Source organism: Martes martes, assembly GCF_963455335.1.
Source record: "Martes martes genome assembly, chromosome: 14".
Classification (NCBI taxonomy): Eukaryota; Metazoa; Chordata; class Mammalia; order Carnivora; family Mustelidae; genus Martes; species Martes martes.
The window spans coordinates 66,641,153-66,657,737 of NC_137902.1; the positions used below are offsets into that span (position 1 = coordinate 66,641,153).

Consider the following 16,585-nt stretch of genomic DNA (forward strand, 5'->3'; position numbering starts at 1 on the left):
TTCTAGGCCAGGTTTAAGTCTTTTCCAGGTGTGCGGGTTTCTTACAGCAAAGGACAGGTGCTGGTAATACACTTGACATAATCAGGTATCTAAGATTTTATCTACAGTTTTCTTGCTCAGTTCGGCACCTGCAAGGCGACGACCAGTTTTCATTATAAAATGCCAGTGGTAGACAAGTCCTATTTCAGAACCTCACCTCGCTCTCGGTGTACGTCACTTTCTTCTGCTTTTGAGCCAGTTATCCATTGAGGACCCTGGAACCCGCGCTAAGGGCTGAACAGGAGAAACAAAGCTGCTTATTTCTTCAAAAAAATGTACTCAAAAAGATACTAAGATTATTCTCTATTTTCTGCAGTCTGCAATTAGTGTCAGTTACAAAATATTTTATAAAAGCGGTTTAGGGGCCCGAATTTGGGGAGGGGGGTTCGAATTAACTCAAAGGGTGTTTTGAAGGCGCATTTTCTAAGAAGCTGCTTGTTTTTACTCTTCTTGTTTCTATGCGGGATGGGAGCTGGATAGAGTTGATTGCAGGGTAGCCTCCCAATTCTCAACACGTGACCGATTGCTCCTCATACCTGGAAGCCCCTGGAGTCTTTGAGCCGGGCCCCAGGAAGCGTCGAAACGCCCACTGAATGAATGAAGCTACAACAGTCCGGCTGGAGTAAAGCCAGCTCAGCGGTGGGGGGTGAGAAAGACCGCGAGGGCCCTTGCCCCACCCGGTAGCCTTCGGTTCGCGCTGGCTGCGCCAGGTTCCCGCCCCGCTGCAGGGGGTCCCGTCGGGCAGCCTCTGGGCATGCTCAGTAGCAGCAGCGGCCGCGGGTCGCGCAGTCGGAAGCTCGCGGCTGCGGCGGCGGCGGTGCAGGCGGCGCTGACGCGCTCGGCAGCTGAGGGAACTGGAGGACGGCGGGAGGGGGCGGGGGCGCAGGAGGTGGGGCCGCCCTCGCCGTCAGGGCCCGAGGGAGAGCGGGGCGCCGCCGCGGCCGCCGCTCCTCGGCTCGGTTCCGTTTCCAGGGCTGCGCCGGCAACGGTAGCCGCAGCGGCAGAGCAGCAGGAGTCGGGAGCCGCGCTCCGCCGAGAGTTGGGCAGGGGAGCGCTCGCGCTTCCGCGGCGTCATGGGCCCCCTTCACGGGCCTCAACGGGCACCAGCCGCGGGAACCCCCGGGCCTCCTCGCGGCCAAGCCTAAGCGACCCTCGGGTTCTCCGGCTCCCCCTCCTTCCGCCTTATTTTTTTCCTGCTCTCTCTGCGGCTATACCTTCAGCTTCGGCTCTCCGTTATGGCAACGGAGCCGCCATCCCCCCTCCGACTTGAGGCGCCCGGCCCCCCAGAAATGCGGACCCCACCGGTGAGCGAAGCCCCCCCCGAGGGCACCCCGAAGCCGGCAGGCGGCAGGCTCTGCTTCCTCAACGGCTGCGTGCCCCTCTCGCATCAGGTGGCTGGGCACATGTACGGGAAAGACAAAGTGGGTAAGTGGGGGGTGGCGTGGGGCTCGCCGCTCCGCTTTCGCTTGTGTGAGCCCCCGGCCGGCCGAGGCAGCTTGGCGCTCACAGGCTGGGCTAGACTCCCCTCCGGTCTGCGCACAGCACCCCAGGCCTATTCCACTGTCCCCCGGAGCCTCGAGACCCATGCAGCAGAGGCTCGAAAGCGGGGGGGGGGGTGATTTCTAGGGTGGGGGGCATCGGGCCAGCAGCGGGAGGTGGGGGGGAGAGGAGTGCCTGGTCTTCCCAGGAGGGTGGTTGTTGATTGGAGACGGTGTTGTTAGTGGAAAATAGGAACTTACTGGACAGGGAAGTAAATTCTCCCCTGAGCACAAGGTCTGTTTATTATAGGCGGGGAGCAATTGCACAAGAAAAGGAATGAAATGCAGATGATGCTAATCTAGTGCTTCTCTTCTGTGTGCAGCTGCATAGCTGGAGGGAAAGAAAAAACACGGGGCTTATTTCACTTATTTATTTACTGGGAACGTTTTATTGGCTTATCCAGGATCTTTCTCCCCATTTGAGAGGTTTTTCTGGTGTCTCCTGGGTTTCTCAGGAGGCGTGGTTCCGGTAATGCAGAAACTCGAATTCGTGGTAGGAAATATACCCTGCTGTTACTAGAAAGGTACACAGTTAAGGCGTTCAGTTATTCTTGATTATCTGTTTAAGACTGTGTCATGGTCTGTGTAACACATTTTGTGAGCCCACCACGTTTAAAGCACAATGTAGGACCTATCGCAGTTGATTCTCTTGGTGATGTAAAAGTTGAGTTTAGGAACCGTAATTCACCTGGTTTACTCACACTGGTTCTCCTGGCCATGATTACTTGGGGAGTCTGATGTATGAGTATGTGAGTAATGCAGATCTTAGACTTGGAAGCCATTAGATACAGTTTGGTTTATGCTAGTAAAATGATTCGGGCTTAGGGTAGTAAGATAATGTTGACGTTTTTAGAAGAGTAACTGAGGCCAAGCCTGGTTAAGTGGCAAGCCTGAAGTCACACGTCACTGCGTGTTAGAATCGGGAAACCAAGGGTCCTGCCTCAGAACACTGTTTATCGTGTATTGTTCTTGCAGATAACTCATCCAACCAGGATTTTTGAAAGTGGATGAGTATTTGTTTGAATCTTTGTATGTATGTTATTTCTCAAAGCAATATTTCTTCCTGCTTTTATCTTTACCCACCTTTCTTTTCTCATGGTGAAAGTTAGGTGTTAATGATGATGTCATGTAGACTCTGCCTTTGTCCCCACTGAACTGTGAGTTCCTTTAAGTTAGGGACCAAATCTATTTATCCTCATAGGCTTGTCCAGGGATTGGGGCTTAGTTAAATTGGGAAATGTTGAAAGAGTGAAAAATGACAGTTCTTTTAGTACACAGAGGCAAGGAAACAGATATAGTTCTCAAGGTGCTTAGCCTAGATGTAAGGAAACAGCATTCTTAAGATGATTTGCACATTCTTGTGTGTGTCTCTTCTGGTATTGAAAGTTTGAGAGTAATTATGGAATTATTGTTAGTAAATTTATACTGCATACCTACTGATTTATTTTAATGAATTGTAATGATAATATTCCTAATAGTATTTTAGAAGCCTAAAAAAAAATAATTGTTTTCCTAAGGGTCCCTAGAGATCGACTCATGTACAAAGGAAAATAGATAAAATACCCCAGAATACACACAATTTCAATGGTGATTGTCATTTGAGAGTGTAACCACTGCTTATCAAAGTATGTAATAGTGAGCCTATTCAGCCTATTCACAAATGTACTCTAAATGTGACTTTATACCACATTGCAAACAGTGGCTGAAAGTTATTTTGGCACCCAAATTACCTAATTGAAGGAGTAGTTGAGATTCTGAAAGCCCTTAATTTTATTTATTATTGCATTCAGTTTAAAAAATTTTGTAAGATAACTCTTGACTAGGGATTGTCTGTATCACTAGTGCACAATGCCTCAAACATACTGTCTAGCAACCTAATAAATATTTTATTGAATTTAATTCATAGTTATTTACACAGCTTAGCATATATTATTTATGAAAGGACACCTGAATGATGATAATCTTATGTATTCATAAAATGGATAACAAGATGCTCAGTAATTCAAAGTTCAAGAATTTATTGTGTCTCTCTACTATCATAAATCACTTACAGTTGTAAAGTACTTTGTGTAGATTATGCTTTAGCTTGGCTGTCAACTGAAATTTTCAGAGTAAATTTTCTTAAAGACATTGTGTGGATATTTGTTTGGCCTTTTAAAATTTTTCTTACTACCATTAACTAAGGGTTTTTCCATTTTGGATTGATAATCTATCTTACCTATTTCCAAAAAGGAGTTGTTGGCTTTGTTAAAAATTAAAAACATGAAACTAATTGCACAAAAGTACTTGAATGTAAAAATAGATCTTGTTATAGTTGAGTAATAAGAATATGTTACAGTTCTGCTATCAGAGTAATATTTTGTGTTCTTCACTGAAGTATGATTTCAGTCATATCTAAGAATACAAAGTTTTTTTTTTTTATTGTTAAAGTAGTACATAATCTTTTAGGAAAAAAATTCAAATGGTATAATAGTACCCTTCCACCTACTCTCCCTCTCCTATAGCTAGTCACTGGTAACTATTCCTGGTGCAGCTTCTCAGGTTTTTGTTTCTGGGCACATGTAAATACACTAACAGAACTCTAATTTTTGTACAAATAGATATATCAGCAACTTTTTAAAAATTCTGTATTATGTAGTATATCCATATTTTTGTATTCATAATATACTTCATATTTAAAAAAAAATTGTTGTATTCCATAGTGTGAATCTATCACAATTTATTCCTCTAGGGATAGATTTTTATATTTTCACTATTTTTTTGCTATTTTAAGTAGTGTATTAAACATTTTTGTACAATATAGTATACTTAACACATTGTGCAACGTTTTCTATAGGGAGGTTTCCCATTCTTCATAGGGAGGAATTTGGTTTAAATTCCCAAAGCTCACCAAAGTTAGCATGAAATCCTTTTTCTGTTTTATTATTTAACATGTGCCATTAATTTCTTTCAAAATTCCTTAAAGTTTCAAACAAATATTGAAATCCTGTATTTGTTTCCTGATCTAAGGATATAGAAATGAGGTAGTTTGGGTGAAAGAAGAATAAACTGGAGTTAATCTATTTTGGCTTATGGTCCATTTTATTAGATATGTTCTGAAACTAATTGACTTAAAATAATTTCGGACTTACAGGAAAGTTGCAAAGACAGTATAGAGAACTTAACATTTTATGGAATTTCTTTCTCTTGCATATTTATTTGGGGGGAACTATTTGAGGATAGGTTGTATATATCTTGTTCCTTTATACAGTAATATGTCAGTGTTTATTTCTGTAACCATGGCACATTTATCAAATATATGAAATTTAACAGTGATACAGTGCTTTTATCCATAATCCATATTCTAATTTTGTCAGCTGTTCTGGTAATGTCTTTTATCATACTTGTTTTTCTTAGTCCAGGATTTAGTTAAGGATCATTTATTGCATTTAGTTGTCATGTCTCTCAGAATCCTTTAATTTGTAACAGCTCCTCAGCCTTTATCTCTTACGACATTGTCATTTTTTAAGAGTACCAGCTAGTTATTTTATGAAATGTTCTTTAATTTGGATTTCTGATGGGTTGTTATGGTAAGATTCAGGTGATGCGTTTCTGACTGGGTTATTATAGAAGTGTGTTCTCCTCAAGGGATCACATCTGGAGGCCAACAATGTCCATCTGCCCATTATTAGTGATATTTATTTTGATCATCTGGTCCAGTTGTGGTCTGGCTTCTCCAGCATGTAGTTAATATTTTTCACTTTGCAACTAATAAACTGTGGAGAGACGCTTCGAGATCATGGACATATCCAGATCCTCATTAGACTTCATCTCTAGATTTTGCATCTATTGGTGATTTTTGCCTGAAGCAGTCTTTACTCTGAAAGTTGAAAAATTGTGATTTTTCTCCCCAGTTCTATCACTACCTCTATTTATTTTCACAGTCAGCATTCTAAAAACTCACTTTACTCCTGTATATGCCCTTTATTAATAGTTTGGACCCATAGATTCTTATTTTATAGTGTCATGACCCATTATAGAACATATTTATTTTGGTGTTCAAATTGTCCCAGATTTGTTGAGTGGGAGTACTTCCTTCCTTTCTGTCACAAGTTATTTTAGACTTATACTTTCCCTTCCCAATTCTAGAACCAGCAGTTGCTCTCAGGAGTCCCGGTTCATTTTCAGTGGGAAATGGTATTTTGAAACCAAGATCTGGGTGCTAGATGTGCTCATTGCTATTGGAGTGTTACTGCTTCCTGGCCCTTCCAAAGAACATAACTGAGAAGAATGTATAAATATTTAGAAATCATAATTTATACTGATACTTCCAGTTTCTTTCCAGTACCACAGAGTTCTTTCCTTTCCTGATTCTAAATTTGTATTTTCTATCTACCTCAGTGAGAACCCTGGCTCACAACATTGTTAATGTTCTTTTGTTTGTGTGTATGTTTTGGTTTGTATGTTTTGCTTGTTCCTGTAATTTTCAGAATTTCTATACCCCCACTACTACAGAAAACAAACCTAGAATAAAGAATTCAAGATGAGATTCCCTTATACTAAGGGTATGTGGTTGGAAACACTTCAGAAGCTATTGGATTAGGGGTTTGCGGGGTGGGGGGGGTTGGTTATTTCCCCCCCCCCTTCTCTAAGGTAATATTATTTATTTGAAAAACAGTTGGATTCATTTGTGTTTAAATTCAGTTCCCTCCCTTCATTTTTATTTAATTATGTATTTTTGAATGTTTATAAAATTAACGTTCTTCCAAAAGTCACAACCTTACAGAGAGATCTATCAGAAGTGTCACTTCATTCTCTGTCACTCCACCCATTTCTCAACATCCTTTGTAGGTAACCAGTCTCGTTTTCTGATTTATCCTTGCTAAGTTACTTGTTGCAAGAACATGCAGATCTGTATAAATTTTCATATTTTTCTTTCTGGCACAAAAAATAGTACATTTTATATACTGTTTTGCACTTTAATTTTAAACTTAATATATCTTAGAAATCAGTAGTATCAATTCATAGAGTGCTTCCTCATCCTTTTTAACAGTCAGTTGTACTCCATTGTGCATATGTACACCAGTTTTTTCAGTCAGTATCCTGGATTTGCTTTTAGACTTGTATTTATTTTCATTGATTTGTTTATCATAGAAGTAATATCCCATTGTCTTAATTCAGTGAGGAATTGAGTAATAATGTATGGTGGAGTAAGCATCCTGTTTTCTTTTTTGAGATTGTCTTGATGATTTCTGATCCTTTGCATTTCCATATAGATTTTAAATCAACCTGTAATTTTTCCCAAGAAGAGGTAAGATTTTTGTGTTTGCTTTGAGTCTATAGGGTGCTTTGGTGAAAATTGATTTCTTTATAGTACTTGCATCTTCCAATACATGAACATAGCAGATTTCTCCATTTATTTAGGCCTTCTTAAATTTCTTTTAGTCAGAGTTTTCATTGTAGAGGTCTTACACAGCATTCGCTAGGTTTTTCCCTAAGTATTTGATGCTACTATAAATTGTACTGCCTTTTTTAAGGAATTTTTATTTTATTTTGGGAAAATTTCAAACTGAAAAGTTGCAAGAATAGTATAATCAATTAATGTATACCATTCATCTAGGTTTACCTGTTATTAATATTTTGCCACGTTTGCTTTATTACTTTCTACTTGTTAATGATTTAGCAGAACCATTTAAAATTAAATTGCATACATTATGACCCCTTTTCCTCTAAATAATTAACTCCTAAAAATGAGAACATTTTCTTACCTAACCATGGTACAGTGATCAAATTGAGAATATTTAACATTAGGCTTTTGTCATTTTTTTTCCCTGTGATATCCATTGTAGCAATTTCCCCCATCCAAGACTGCATATTGCGTTTAGTTGTTAGGACTCTTTAGTTACCTGTCATTTGAAGAGTTTTTCATTTTTTTTGTTTATTTCATAACTGTGAAATACTTGAAGAGTATAGGCTTTGGTCAGAACACTATTTGAGTTACATTGTATTCCTGAAGCATCATAAAGCACAGGATGTCAGTTGCATTGCTGGTGATGTGACTTTGACAACTTGGTTAGGTGATATCTGCCAAGTTTTCCACTATAAAGTTTTCATTTTTCCTATTGTAATTAAGTAATTTGAGAGGAATAAAAAAAGACTGTTGGAGACTGTTAAAATCCTGTTCCTCAGTTTTCACCCAGCATTATAAGCATACATTGACAGTATTTGACCAACTTACTACTGTGGTAGTTGCAAAATGGTAGTATCTGTCATTCCTGTTAAATTTGTTAGTTGGCATTCTGCTTTAGGGAATTGTAGGTTTCCCTTCTCTCTCTCTTGCTTTCTTTCATTATAAGGATTTTTGCAGACTTCAGGCGATGGGTCTTATCCATTATTGTTACTACTAACATTGATGCTCAGCTTGTCCCAAATTTGGGCAGTGAGAGCTTCTTCAGGTTGGCTACTTGGTCTTTTCAACATTTCCCATTTTTCTTTTGAAGCATTTTCTCACTTTCTAGCATAAAAAAGATGTTCTGTGTTTATCTTGCACTTTTTCTGTTCCAGCCCTGAAACAAGCTTATTTTTCTTTAAGAACCTGGCTCTTTTAGGGAAGAATGGTATTTAAAAACCAGAGTATGGGCACCAGGTATACTCATTGCTCCTTGGGTATGGTTGCTGGTTTTCCTTAAGCAGATTGGACTAAGAGATACATAATTTCATATTTTTAAAATTTGGGTTCATACCTAAATTTAAACCGAATACCACAGGGTTTTTCTTTACCTTCCCCTGTTCTGTATTTATATATCTCTTCTTTCTCTTTGAGAATTCTGTCTTATCCAAAATATCAACATATTTACTCATACTGAAATATTTCAACCAACTTTGCATTCCTGGAATAAGTCCTCTTGGTCGTGATAATATATTACTGGATTAAGTTTACTGATGTTTCATTAAATATTTTTATGACTGTGTTCATGAGGTCTGTAATATTCTTTTAAGTCTTCGTTGGGGTTTTTAAAAAGAATATGCTGGTTTCATAAAATTAGTGGGGAAATGTTCCCCACTAAAAAAATTTGGGAAGAGTGCTATTATCTTTTTCTGTAAATGTTTGATAGAATTTACTGTTGAAACCATTTTGGCCTACAGTTATCTATAAAGATATTTAAAATTATGAATTCAGTGTTCTTCATAGACCTAGGGCAACTCAGGTTTTCTACTTCTTGTGTTTTAATAATTTATGTGTAAAGGAATTTATTCATTTTATTTAAGTTGGATTTACTGGTATGAAGTTTGTAACTGTCTTATGACTTTAATGCTTATAGCATTTATAGTGATACCCCATCTTTCATTTATTCCTAATTATGGTAATTTATGTTTTTTTCTTGCTCCATCTAGCTAGAGTTTTATCAGTTTTATTGATCTCAGAGAATCTTTTTCATTGATTTTTTTTTCCCTGTTTATTCTTATTTCATTGTTTTTGTTTTTATTTGCTCCTGCCTTTCCACTTATTTTGGGTTAATATTTTACTTTTTTCTAGCATCTTAAGTTGGAACTCCCCCTTTCTCTTTCTTTTTTTCTAATAGAAGCATTTAAAACTACTCATTTTCCTCTGAGTACTAAGCAGTACTTCAGGTACATTTCACAAATTATCTTACGTTAGTTTTTATTATTATATAGTTAAAAATGTTTTTTAATTTCCTTTGTGTATTTTGATCCATGGATTAACTACAAGTGTGTTTACTTCTCATCTATTTGGTATTTTCCCAAATATCTTATTTCCATTATGGGCGGAGAATATTCAGTCCTTTCAAATTTAAAACTTTTTTTTTTTAATCATTCAGCACATAGTCAGTCTTGGTAAATGTTCCATTTGTACATGAAAAAATGTGTATTCTGTTGGATATAGTATCCTGTACCTGTCAGATTGTTTGATACTATTGTTTAGTTTTATGTGTCACTACTAATGTTTTATCAGTCTTTGAGAGAGTAATTGCAGGTTTGTCTCCTCAGTTCTGTCAGGTTTTTTTTTTTTTCATTTATTTTGAAGTTCTTATTAGGTACACACATTTAGGATGTTGTGTCTAAATGAAGTGACTTATGAAATGTCCCTTTTTACATACAGTAACATTCCTTTTTCTTGAGTTCTCTTATTAACATAGTCTGATATATGGTAATAATAATATGTTAACTTTCTTATGAATGGTAGTTGCTAGTATAGTCTTTTTTCCTATCCTTTCACTTTTAACTCATCTGTGTCTTTATATTTAAAATATCTAGGAGTTTGGGGGTGCCTGGGTGGCTCAGTGGATTAAGTGTCTGCCTTCACCTCAGGTCATGATCTCAGTGTCCTGGGATCGAGCCCCATATCAGGCTCTCTGCTCAGCACAGAGCCTGCTTCCCTCTCTCTCTCTGCCTGCCTCTCTGCCTACTTGTGATCTCTCTCTCTGTCAAATAAATAAATAAAGTCTTTAAAAAAAATGTCCAGGACTTTGTATTTTCTATCCTCTTTAGAATTCCCATCTCTGTGTTTTTAGGTTTTTCATTAGTTTTAGAACATTTTAGACATTGTCTTGTCAAGTATTTCCTCATACCCTTTCTGTCATTTAAAAACTTTTCCCTTCATCGTTTTCAATAACTTGTTTACATAATTGAGATTAAATAGAATGAATAATCATTTTAGCATATTTAAATTTTTCATGTCATATATTTTTTCTCATAATAAAAGCAGTGTGTTTATTATAGAAACTCCTGGAGAAAGTTACAAAAAAAGAAGTAAAAATTACCTAGAAAGTTCTTGCCACAGATAGAAATTTTAACATGCACTTATTTTACATAGTTGTAATCCCACTTCCTACATAATTTTTTCATTGTAGTAAAAACAAAACCCCCACAACATTAAATTTACCATATTAATCATTTTAAGCATACAGAACAGTAGTGTTAACTACACAAACATTTTTGTGCAACATATCTCTTAGAACTTTTTCATCTTGCAAAAGTGAAACTCTCTTCCTTGCGCAACAAATTCCCCTCTCCCTTCCTCCAGGACCTGGAAACCAGCATTGTAATTGCCGTTTCTAAGAGTTTGACTACTTTAAATACCTTATGTAAGTGGAATCATGCAGTATTTGTACTTCTGTGACTGTCTCATTTCACTTATGTTCACTTAACATCCATACTGTAGCATGGAATAAAGAATTTCCCTTTTTTAAGGCTGAAAAAATTCCTTTATATGTATATATCACATTTTTTTAATCTTTCATCTGTTGATAGACATTTAGGTTACTTCCACTTTTGGCTATTGTGAATAATGGCTTCAGTGAACATGAGTGTGCCTTTTATTTTTTCTAGGATTCTAATAATTATCTTAGACTGTTTGATATTATTCCACAGATTGTAGATGCTTTCTTCTAACTTTCTCCACTTTTTTTTTCCTGTTTGTGTTTCAGTTTGGGTAATTGCTGTTGACCTGTCATTAAACTCCCTGATTCCTTTCTCTTCTATATTTTGTCTGCTTATGAGCCCATAGAAAGCATGTTTTTGTCTCTTTACTCTTTTATCTTCTTTTTTTTAAATTTCTTTTTTTATTTGAGAGAGAGTGAGCAAGAGAGGAGAGAACACAAGCCAGGGGAGGGACAAAGGGAGAGAGGAGTAGACTCCCCACTTGAGCAGGGAACCTGTTGCGGGACTGGATCCCAGGACTCTGGGATCATGACCTGAGTTGAAGGCAGACACTTTCCTGACTAAGCCACCCAGGTTCCACTCCCTTTTTCACGTCTAACATTCCACTTGTCTCTTACTGTTTCTGTACTGAAATTCCCCATCTTTGCATGCATGTTATTTACCTCTTCTGTTATAACCTTTAACATGTTAATTGTGGTTATTTTAAGTTCCCTTGATAATTCTGACATTTGTATCATCTCTGAAACTCTTCTGTATGTTGCATCTTCTTTTGGTAGTGTTTTTTTCCCTTGCTTTTTGATATGTCTTGTAATTTTTTATTAAATTCTGGACATCACATGTGAGACTGAAGGCAAACAGTATTTATGACTGAAATGAATATACCTCTTCTGCTAGGCAGTTAGTGTTGGTGATTGAGCCAGTCTAGTCAGGAATAGAGCCAAGTTTGAATTTTGTTGTTATACTTACTTTGTTATGAACTGAATGTTGTGTTGCCCCAAATTCATACACTGAAGGAACAACCTTCAGTATGATTGTATTTGGAGATGGTCTTTATGGGGAAAATAAAGATTAATGAGGGCATAAGTGTGGGCCTGACCCAAAAGGATGAGTGTCCTTATAAAAAGAGACATGAGAGAGTATGTTTTTTCTCTCACTGTCTCCACCATGTGAGGACAAAATAAGAAGGCAGCTGTCTAGAGGCTAGGAAGAAAACTCTTACCAGGAGCTAAATAGGCTGTCATCCAGCCTCCAGAATGGTAAAAAAATAAATTTTTGTTGTTTAAGCCACTTAGTCTACAGTATTTTGTTATGGAAGCTAGAGCAGACTAATAACACCTTTAGTGCACCTCAGGCTTGAAATTTTTCTGTTGTAATCTTATGTTTAGAATGGGGTTGATTTGCCAGAGGAGTTTTCTCAACATTCCTGTTTAACCCTCTACTTTATGTCTTCCTTGTGCACTCATGCTTCAGAGATAGTTTCTCTCCATGTTCATGCTTTTTCTCCAAATGTAGGCTACTGTTGCTTATTACCTGGTAATTACCAGCCTGATGCAAGGCTGTAGGGGGTGTTTCTTGTTGTCTTGGTGCAGCTTCAATATTAGGTAGGCCCTCTGACCCTGAGTCTTGGGATGGGATTTTTAGATTTCTGTCTCTTAAGTGAAAGTAGAAGTCCAAGAGTTTTTTGGTGTTGTTGTTTTATTTTATTTTATTTTTTCAGTGAAGGAATTTTTTCTGACCTATTCTCTTTTTTTCCTTATGATATTTATTTGAGCCCTGTTGTGTTCCAACATATGATTTGGTTAAAATCTCAGTATTTGAAAATTTAAGGTTTTAGCATATAAATTTGGTAATGAGTCTTCATGGTATAGGGACAGGACCAGTGCTAGTACATATGTGATGGCTTTAGGAAAAGACTCCTCCTTTGAGTGGGCTGATTATGAGAAGTTGCCCCTTCCTGCTTCAGGCTTGGTATCTGATTTCAGTCCCAACTTTTCGCAGTGGTTATGTGCCCTCATACTATCTGTACGTAGTGCATCTGAATCAGTAAAAATTTTTGGTTGGTTTCTTATAATAAATGAGAAAAATTTATTAAAAAGTTACAAAATAGGAAGTTCATATAGTACCACCTTTAACATATTTGTTTTTTTCTGTATACAAGAGTGGAATCAGTTTACACTACTGCTTTTGATTTTTTGTTTAACTATAAATTACTTTCTCCCAGAAAGACTATTACTGAAGAATTTCTATAAAATTTAGAAATATATTCTAAATTTATTAGAAAGTCTGAGAGGGCTCTAAGGGGAATGGTAATTTGAGACAATAAAACCACACTTCACAATTTGTATTCTGGTGTTTTGCATATAATAAGCACTGAAATCTATTGGTTAAATGTTGAAATTTCGGAAATAAGGAAAACAGGCCCCTTAATTTTTATGAAAGTGATTTATCTGTAACTTTAAGAACTCATCTATCTTGTGATACAAGGTATACTATTATCAAAGCATTAAAAAATAGCTGATTTTTGTTCTGTAGGTATCCTGCAACATCCAGATGGCACGGTTTTGAAACAGTTACAGCCACCTCCAAGGGGTCCAAGAGAGCTGGAATTCTATAATATGGTAAGTGAGGTAAGGTTTGTTTCTTTGTATTCAAAGAGTTTTTCATAGTTTTCTGACGACTAGGTAAGAAATTCATTTGACAGCATGTCCTGGTATATTGTATATTTGACTAAAACAAAAGCTTTATGAGTACAGTGTGTATCTTTACAGTCTAGTATTTTCCACTGTACTTCATTTTTAAAATTTTATTTATTTATTTTAGAGCACACGCATGAGCAGGGGGGCAGGGGAAAGGCAGAGGGAGAGGAACTCTAATAGACTCCGTGCTGAGTGAGGAGCCCAATTCGGGACTTGATCTCACGACCCTGAGATCACAACCTGAGCTGAAACAAGGAGTCGGCTGCCCAACTGACTGAGCCAACCAGGTGCCCCTACTCTACTTCATTTCTTAAAGATCCTTATTTTGATCTGCTAAATTGATTTCAATTAATGGATTTAGACCTTCATTTTAAAAACCCCTTTATTGGGACACCTGGGTGGCTCAGTGGGTTAAGCTGCTGCCTTCAGCTCAGGTCATGATCTCAGGGTCCTTCTGGGATGGAGTCCCTACATCAGGCTTCTTGCTCAGCAGGGAACCTGTTTCTCTGCCTCTGCCTGCCACTCTGCCCGCTTGTTTACTCTCTCACTCTTCTCTCTCTCTGACAAATAAATAAATAAATACATACATATATACATACATACATACCCCTTAACTGAGAGCCCATTTCAGAAGTGCTGAATTTAAGTAAGTGTTTTTATTTTTACTACAGGATTTTTTTTAGAACCTTAAATGTGCTAATGCGTACTATGAGTCTTTAAATTTGGGGAAAGGGACACGGCATACTTAGCATCTAATTAACTCTATGACTAGGAATACTTTTTAGTACATTCACAGTGTTTTCAACTCTCAACTCTGTCTAGTTACAAAACATTTTCATCACACAAAAGAAAACCCTGTACCGTTAATCTGCTTTCTATGGATTATTCAGGATATTTCATATAAATGGAGTTATGTATAATATGGGCCTAGCTCATTTTTTCAGCATAGTGTTTTTTTCTTTTAAAGATTTATTTACTCATTTTAGAGAGAAAGAGAGCATGAGCAGGAGGGGATGAGGGTGAGGGAGCGAGAATCTCAAGCAGACTCTGTGTTGAGTGTGGAGCCCAACTTGTGGCTTTGTCTCATGACCTGAGCTGAAACCAAGAATTGATTGCTTAACCAATTGCATCACCCAGGTACCCCTAGCATAATGTTTTTAAAGTTCATCTACATTATAGTATGCATCAGTACTTTATTCCTTTTTATGGAAGAGTAACGTTCCATTTTACTTCCATACCCCATTTTGTTTATCTATTCACCCACTGATGGACATTTGGGTTGTTCTCATCTTTTGGCTTTTGTAAATAGTGTTGGCTATGTACATTCCTGCATTAGTGCTTGAATACCTGTTTCCAATTTTGGAATTGGTGGGTCATTTGAATATTCTACACGAACTGTCAGTGTGTCCCAGAGGGGCTTTACCATTTTTTTTATATTTTCACCAGCAATGTATGAAGTTTCCAGTTTCCCCTCATCCTCACCAATACTTGTTAGGGTTTTTGTTTGTTTGTTTTTAATGGCCATCCAAGTGAGTGTTGAAGTGGTTTTTATTTTTTGTGGTTTTTGTTGTTTTGTTTTGTGTTTGAGAGCGCAGTGCTAATTTCATTGCAGTTTGTTTGGTTTGCATTTCCCTAATGGCTAATGATGTTGAGTATCTTTTCATGTACTTACTATGTGTATTTATTCTCTGGACTAATGTCTATTCAAATCCTTTGCTTATTTTTTCATTGGGTGGTCTTTTAAATTTAGTTTTAGTTCTTTATGTATTTTAGATAAAAGTCCCTTATCAGGTAAATGATTTGCAAATATTTTCTTTTATTCTTTGGGTTGTCTTTTCACTTTCTTGGTAGTGCTTAGAAGCACAAATGTTTTAACATTTTGAAGTCCAATTTATCTGTTTTTTCTTTTGTTGCTTGTGCTTTTGGTGTCATATCTAAAGTCATGAAGATTTATGCTTATTTTCTTAGAATTTTGCAGTTTTAGCTCATTTAGATGATGTAGAAAAAAACAGTACAAGCCAAAACAAAAAACAAATACTAATATAAATGCTTTTCCAGTATTAACTTGTTTAATCCTCACAAAAACCTGTGAGTTAGGTTCTATATTATCCTCATTTTATGCCTGTACATATGAAGGCATCATTAGTTGAAATAATTTTACCAAGATCATTCAAATAGTTAATGATGGCCCCAGGATTTGAATGTACTCAGTCTAGCTCTTGAATATGTGCTTTTAACTGCTACACATGGCCCCTTTTTTGAAGAATGTATTTTATATTCCCTCTGTAAAAGTCTTTTACATAATTTGTTCAACTTATTCTTTGTACCTCATTTTTTGTTTCTGTCATAAATATTTTTTTGAATTAAGTTTCCCAATGATTGCTAATATACAGGAATGATATTTGTATTTCTTCTATCTAGTAATCTCATTGAACTATAACAATTCTAATTGTTTCCTATGTAGATAGTTAAAGCTATCGTGATTGGAAGGGTTTTTTTGTTGTTGTTGTTCTTTCTTTTTTTTTCTTAATATTTTATTTATTCATTTGACAGAGAGAGAGGAGGAAGCAGGTTCCCCCGCCCAGCAGAGAGCCTGATGCGGGGCTCGGTCCTGGGACCCTGAGATCATGACCTGAGCTGAAGGCAGAGGCTTAACCCACTGAGCCACCTGGGTGCCCCTGTTATTGTTCCTTTTGAATCCATATATTTCTTTTAAGTACTTCCAGTACAGTGGTGAATAGAAGTAGTGATGGGGGAGAGGAAGGGCATCTTCTTCTCATTTAAGAAAAGTACTTCTAATATTTCTCCTTTTAAGTATGGCTTTCTCTCTTAAGTTTCTGATACTTCTTCCCAGGTTAAGGAAATTGCCTTCTGTGGGCGTCAAGACTGTCAAAATATGAAGGTACACTCTGTCAGTTTAATAAAAGGACTGTTTACAAAGGTGTGGTCACAGTTCAAGGCCACCTACAAGAGATAATGCTATACCATCTCTGGGCCTAAAAGGGCAAAGAAAGGGAGTGGTTACTAGAACTGAGGGAAGGTAACTTTACTAGAAGGTATGAACTGAGAAGGAGGAAATTAGAGAAGTAAATAACCTGACCTCAACACTTTTCCTACCCTCCACTATCTTGTACTATTAAGAGACACAGG

The 16,585-nt window shown here is 37.2% G+C and overlaps 1 protein-coding gene across 1 annotated transcript in view; it reads left to right on the forward strand.

Annotated features, from left to right (window-relative positions):
- Positions 1–1,017: 1,017 nt before the first annotated feature.
- The window catches only part of IPMK (inositol polyphosphate multikinase), a 43,390-nt gene continuing 27,822 nt past the window's right edge, over positions 1,018–16,585 (forward strand). Inside the window, exons 1-2 of the mRNA XM_080823474.1 lie at positions 1,018–1,464; positions 13,272–13,357. Coding sequence (XP_080679600.1) covers positions 1,275–1,464; positions 13,272–13,357 — 276 coding nt within the window. The 5' untranslated portion in view covers positions 1,018–1,274. The remainder of the gene's footprint in view (positions 1,465–13,271; positions 13,358–16,585) is intronic.